This window comes from Gossypium hirsutum, chromosome D02, assembly GCF_007990345.1.
Source record: "Gossypium hirsutum isolate 1008001.06 chromosome D02, Gossypium_hirsutum_v2.1, whole genome shotgun sequence".
Lineage (NCBI taxonomy): Eukaryota > Viridiplantae > Streptophyta > Magnoliopsida > Malvales > Malvaceae > Gossypium > Gossypium hirsutum.
This window is the reverse complement of record NC_053438.1, coordinates 10,712,425-10,719,231: the sequence shown is the minus strand read 5'-3', so window position 1 is coordinate 10,719,231 and position 6,807 is coordinate 10,712,425. Positions and strand designations below refer to the sequence as shown.

The 6,807-nt window shown below is 38.1% G+C and overlaps 2 protein-coding genes across 2 annotated transcripts; one reads left to right on the top strand and one right to left on the bottom strand.

The window, feature by feature from the left end:
- The first annotated feature begins 337 nt into the window (after positions 1-337).
- On the top strand, positions 338-3,140 carry LOC107910439 (15-cis-zeta-carotene isomerase, chloroplastic). The gene is made up of 4 exons (XM_016838275.2): positions 338-889; positions 1,794-1,940; positions 2,095-2,304; positions 2,637-3,140. The coding sequence occupies exons 1-4, from the start codon at positions 482-484 to the stop codon at positions 2,970-2,972; spliced, it is 1,101 nt and encodes a 366-aa protein (XP_016693764.1). The 5' UTR covers positions 338-481; the 3' UTR covers positions 2,973-3,140.
- A 15-nt stretch (positions 3,141-3,155) lies between these two features.
- LOC107910438 (L-type lectin-domain containing receptor kinase S.6) lies at positions 3,156-6,266 on the bottom strand. The gene has a single exon (XM_016838274.2). It carries the CDS (start codon positions 5,375-5,377, stop codon positions 3,329-3,331), a length of 2,049 nt encoding a protein of 682 aa, XP_016693763.1. The 5' UTR covers positions 5,378-6,266; the 3' UTR covers positions 3,156-3,328.
- Between the last annotated feature and the right edge of the window lie 541 nt (positions 6,267-6,807).

Genomic DNA, 6,807 nt, shown 5'->3' with positions numbered 1-6,807 from the left:
GAATGGTTAAATTAATATTTTAATAACAAAAGGACTTGATTAATATAACCTTAATAATTTAGATATATAATTAAAATATTTTGAAATTTAAAGATCAGTTTAAAATAAAAAAAAAACATAATTTAAAAACATATGGTGCAATTAATTATTTTTCATTTTTCATTATCATATATGGGTACCTCAATTTTAGTGAATGGATAATTATTTGGTGAATAATTTTATTTTATTTTATTTCTAATATCAACTATCAACCTTTTAAAATTAAACATATATATATTAAATAATACTTATATTAATATTATTGTATTTTATTGGTAAAATGCCATGATTTTTAATTAAAATAATTTAACTAATACATCCTATCGTTGAGGAAAAAAAAATTGATATAGATTTTCAAGAATAATCTTCCGTTAGGTTTGGTCCACTGGGAGTTGACATTTTGAGTAACCCCATCGACTTCCAAGCTCTTTCTCGTGTAAAAATGGCAACTTGTCTTGTTGTAGCCAACTCCTTGTTCCGTCCACCCAAACCCATCCTCCCCCATAAACACCACCCTCTTCAACCCATCTCCAGTCACTCCCTACCCAAATCCCCACTCAATTCCACCTTCCTTAAACCCCATTTTTCCCACTCAGATTCTTGCAGATTCCGATTGATTGCCGCAGCTTCCCTTGGGGAAACCGATGCCTCCTCAGACGAGCCCCTTCCTTTGGTCGGTGAAGACTCTGCCGCCTTCGATTTGGGGACCCAAAACATTGTTTCTTGGGTTTATTTTACTATTATTTTGGGTGTTGTTCTTTTTGTTCTTGATGTTATCTGGATTGATAATTCTACTGGTTTTGGAAAAGCTTTTATTGATGCTGTTTCGACCCTCTCCGACAGCCATGAGGTCAGCTTTTCTTTATCTACTTCTGGTTTTGGATAATTGTTTCCCAAATTTATGCCCTTGCCTTGTTCGATCAAAACATGTAATTCAATCATATTGTTTATACTGATATTTGAGATCAATTCATATTTTAATTATTTAAGTGAATATTTGAGTTCAATTAAGCTTGCGAAAACTTCATTTAAGTAAATATCTTATTGAATTTTCTTATTTAAAGTAGTTCATACTTCATAGACACATGACAAATATACTGAAGAATGTGTGTCCAACAACTAGAGCTCTAAAACAATTGGTGCTGGTCTTGAAGGTCTCTATCTGTGATGAAATGTCGGTTTGTCACCTTTAATTGTTGAAGTAAAAATACAAAATTTAAGATGCATCTGAGTGTTTGAAGTGATACAGATGCAATTCTATCTGCTGGAACTCGTTCGTGTATCAACAATTCAGATAGTTTCAACACTTTAGCAGTCCACTAGTCGGATAGATTTTCTTAAATTATGTACCAAAAGTTAACTTTTGCCATTGACCAAATGACCTGGACTGCTTCAACTCTCCCCTGTTCGTTTATAGGATACATTCAACCAACTAATTTCTGCTCATGAGTGATTATGGAATCTCTTTTGAATTATGGAATCTCTTTTTCCATTACAAATGCTAATGAGTGATTCCTTGCGCTGTTATTGATATTAGTTTTTGGTTTCATATCTACCTTGTACAAAGGATTTACTCGTTTTTCTGTGGAATTAGCTTTTTACCTCACAGTGTTCTTGGAGTGAGCTCATAAGTTACACAGTTGTTTTATGTCATTACCCATCAACGGCTTCATGCTTTATTGTTGTCATTTGTGTTATTTTCTTTAATAGGGCTTTGATAATCACTATTTTATTCTCAAAACCTTCTTTGGCAGATTGTAATGTTGGCCCTCATTCTCATATTTGCCACTGTCCATAGTGGCTTGGCTAGCTTTCGGGACATGGGCGAGAAGATCTTGGGAAAACGTGCATACCGTGTTCTATTTGCTGGCGTATCCCTTCCGTTGGCTGTTAGCACAGTTGTGAGTTCGAAATTTATTACACTGGATGATGGCACTCTCATCTAGAGTTGATTTTGTGGGACATGATGTCTTGTGGCTTTAGTTTGAAATTCATGGCCTCTCAAGGGCATGGTAGAGTTCATTCTGGCTTTGACTTTTTGTGATTGCATTGCAGGTGTACTTCATCAACCACAGGTATAATGGAGTGCAGTTATGGCAGCTTCAAAATGGTCCTGGAGTCCATCAACTTGTTTGGCTCTCGAATTTTATTTCCTTCTTTTTCCTATATCCTTCTACCTTTAATCTATTAGAGGTAGCAGCTGTTGAACAGCCGAAAGTGCATCTGTGGGAAACTGGCATCATGAGAATCACCCGGCATCCACAGGTTCACCACTATTATCTTGGCATTAACGTCCATTTTTGTGTGTTGGATCTTCGTAGTCATTTTGTGTCATGAATATCAAACTGATGTTTAAGGCTATTTGCCATATTCCTGCAAATACATAACGGAAGAGGTGGTGCACCATCGTAGAACATACTCTTGAACTGGAATACGTATACTCCCCCCCCGGGCCCCAGCTTAAAGCACGTCATTTCCATACGAAATAGAATAATTTGTTTGTTTACCATTTTCAGGGATCTTCCCGTAGAACACTTTCTGTTCCTTCTTCGATATTGCCATATTGTATACCCGTTGTAATTTTCCTCTCTTTTCAGATGGTAGGGCAGGTAATCTGGTGCTTGGCCCACACAATTTGGATTGGAAACTCTGTAGCTGTTGCAGCCTCCGTTGGTTTGATCGGACATCATCTATTTGGCGTATGGAATGGTGATAGGAGACTAGCTGTACGACATGGGGAGGCTTTTGAAGTTGTAAAGAAGCGAACAAGCATCATCCCTTTTGCAGCAATCCTCGATGGCCGCCAAAAATTGCCTAAAGATTACTACAAAGAATTCATTCGATTGCCCTATTTGGCTATCACTGCAATGACACTAGGTGCATATTTTCTGCATCCGGTAATGCAGGCAGCTAGTTTCCGGCTCCATTGGTAGCGCAACAGGCTTTATTAAACAAAACTTGTATATAAAGACAGACAAAACTGGCATATTGAAGTTGAGATCATGGATACATAGGTAAAAGCATGTATGCTTTGTTGTAATTTGCAAATCTGTAAATGATACTTCTTAGATGCCATCAAATAACTTACCGCAGTTGTTTCACGAGCAAACCCTAAAATCATAGATTAGAACATCATCACAATTATACAAAGACCTGAAGGGGAGAAATTAAAAAGGAAAAATGACCCATCAAAGTTCTGTCAAAATTTAAAGCTTTACATTTATTGTTATTCGAGGTACAACATGTTTCCTGCATATGCATTCATATAGTCCCCCCCACCCCTCCTAAGCTAAGCTTTGCTAAAATGGCTCTTAGGCGTCAACCACCCAGCATCATCGCCATTAGGACTGTTATCTCTACCGATGTTCAAAATATTTTCACTGTATTTACACAGATTTGATTTGATCCTCACTGTTGGTCTCGTCGATGGCAAGACCGGAAGTGGTGCTTCACCTCTGAGAATCCTGGCAGCTTCTTTCACTGTGGGTCGTTTTTCATGGTTGGGATGAACACAGTAAAGTCCGACAACAAGCATCCTCTCCATCTCTGAGACAATAAACCTCCCTGAAAGTCTTGAATCAGCAGCCTCAAGTAGTTTCTTTTGCGCCCATAGGTCCCAAACCCAGTCAACAAGCACTGTTTTATCATCATCCACAGGCCTCTTCCCAGTGGCCACCTCAAGCACCACCACGCCAAAGCTGTAAACGTCGGTTTTCACTGTTGGAATACCACAATAAACATACTCAGGTGCGAGGTATCCTATAGTTCCTGCTGGTATTGTAGCTTCTCTTGAACCACAATTGTGTTCATAAACTTCAGCTAAACCGAAATCCCCAAGCTTGGCATTGAATTCATCATCAAGCATTATGTTGCAGCTTTTTACATCTCTATGTATAATCTGCCTTTGACATTCTTCATGTAGGAATGTAAGAGCAGAAGCTACGCCTAGAACTACCTTTAATCTTAAGCTCCATGAGAGGAAAGTTGATGAATCTGTGTTTCTATGGAGGAGTCTGTCAAGGCTTCCATTGGCCAGAAACTCATAGACCAACACTAACTCAGATCCCTCACAGCACCACCCTTGGAGCTGAACCAAGTTCTTGTGCTTTAAGCAACCCGCCATAGCAGCAAACTCGGTGGTAAACGGATTATGAGTGAACGCTTTTCGGTTGGACTGATCGAACCGCTTGACTGCAACAGCTCCACCAGAAGGGACAGACCCTCTATAAACAACTGCTGAAGCACCTTCACCAACAATTCTGTTCCTATGAAACCCCATTGTAGCTAATTTGATCTCTGCAAGTGACCATCTTGTTGGAACATTAGTCATTTCAACTCTAGTTTGTTCTCTTTTGCTTCTTCTGCCACCACTTCTCTCTTTCCTCACTGCAACGAAACAAAGGACCGGAACTACTATTATAATGACAACCGAGACAACCAAGGATCCGAATAGAAGTGCCATGTTCCCAATCTTGAAACCTCTTTTATGAGTACCATAAATCTGAGAGCTAGTGTTAGATGAATCCTCTGGAAAGCACATGGAACAATAGCCAAGCTCAACTGAATCCATTGGATTGTTATAAGTGGTGAATGTTTTGAACTGCCAATGATCAACAAGGTGCATTGATGAACCTAGTCCATTAGAAGCAGAGAAACCAACATGCATATATTCCTTGAATTGCCTGGAAAGGTCTATCTGGGCAACAAGAAGAGGAGTTGGAGGCTTACTTGATGAATAACTAAGCCATATCTGAACCAACTTGGCTGAATCCCCATACTCAATCCAAGCTGTTATCTTTTTCCCTCTTTTAAGATCAAACCCTTTTGACAAAACATCAACTGCAGCCAAAGAAACAATGGAGTTAACATCAACACCAACATGATTACCATTGATGTCACCAAGTGAAGGGTTGAAACTGGTATCGAACTCCACAGCAAAGTAAGGATCTTGAGAGCTCAAGTCATCAAGTTGTGGCAGTCCCATGTAGCCATTGAAGAAGCTGAAAGAATCGGGTCGGGAAGTGACCAAGAAAACGATGCCGTCCCCGAAAGGACAAACGGGGTTTGGGATGATGGAGAAAGAGAAACGACATGTGAAGGAGGCGTTGTCTCTGGTACGGAGATCAATGAAACGGATGGGGTAAGCGTAAAGAGCTCGTCCGATGTGGGAAGGTGAAGAAGATGGGAGACAGGTGGTTTCTTGAGTGAGGCAAATACCATCGGTACTAAAGAAAGCGCCATCGTAGAGGGTGATATTATTAGGTGGGAGGAGAGGGAAAGTGAAGTTGAAGAGGGAAAAAAGGTTGACCCAGAAGAGAAACAGACAAGAAAGTAGCATTGTGAAAAGAAAATGGTGATCAGTTCTTGAGATAAACAGTGTGAAATCTTGGAATAAAGTAGTGGGGAAAAGGAGACTTGTTGGTTGGTTGATCTTCCATGTTGTTTGTGTTTGTTGATGAATCTTGTTTGTCTACAACTTTAACCATCGGGAATCCAGGACAGAATGAGAGCAAAGGGAGGTGAAACGCAGCAGTTAAAAGCCACAGTGAATTATAAACATATTATCATCCTCAATTTTTTATCCCCATATAAACTTATTTATTAAAATAAATAAATATAAACTATGAGGCATTCAATGAAAAAGTATCTAAAATTGTATTTATAAAAAATAAATAAGATTTTAGACGTCATACAAAATGCAGATGTATGCTTCATCATCCTTAATGTTTACCTTCTCATGAATAACATATTAGGTTTAAATCCACCATCCAATCATCGCAAGCCTTCAATAGAAACCTTCTCTTGCGCAGCTAAGGTGTTTGATTGCTCAAATCTTCAGTTGGAGTTCCTCAAGCGGTGAAGTTTAGGCAACAATCTAAAGTCTCTGGATGTTTCATGGTGGTCAGTTGTATGGCCATTGAATAGCTGATCACCATTCCCCCACTACTTCTAGCCATGTCCCTGAAGCTTGTCTCCAGCATTTTTCCCACAAGTGAAGAGGTTGTCGAAATAATATAGTTTTGGTCCATAGGCTGGGCCATGCCTTGGCGTCAGATGGTGATAGATGCTCGAGTTCATGGTGATTCGATTTTTCTTGTCCTTTGGTTGGGCTTCCATTGCAGGTATGGTTTCAGGTTTAGAGATATTTCTATTGCCACGACTACAAGGATTTAGACAGATTCTTTGCATAAAGGTTTTGGTCACCTTGACGGTTGAGTATGCCGAGGTGATGTGCCGAAGTCTCTCCTTGCTCCTATTTATTGATATGGAGGCTGGATTCAAGCAATAATAGCCTATTTCTCCCTGTATAGAGTGATGGGTGTTACTAGCTTTTCGAGATTATTTGTTGTACCCTGTGTGTATGGTCAAGTATATAGTAGTGTAGCCTATGTATTGCATAAGAAATTGAATTAAGGAGGTATTTGATAAATTATTGAAATTTTTATTTTATTGAAAATTCTTAATATTTAATATTTTAAAAATTAAAAAGCACTGGTTAGTTTTTTACTTCGACAATATTTGAGATTTAACTCATGTATTTAAAAAGTTAATAATTATTTTTTTTATTTAAAAATCTTAGTCTAGTCATTAAAATCGTAAATATTTTTTTGTCAAAATTTGTCAACTTAAATTTTTGATTAGATTGTTTTCGTATGACATGGCCTATGATTAAATAAAAAATAAGCATGTTAAATTGACAATTTTGAAAAAAAATTACCAACGAAGATAATGATTGAATTAGAATTTTTAACTTTTAAAGTATAAAAA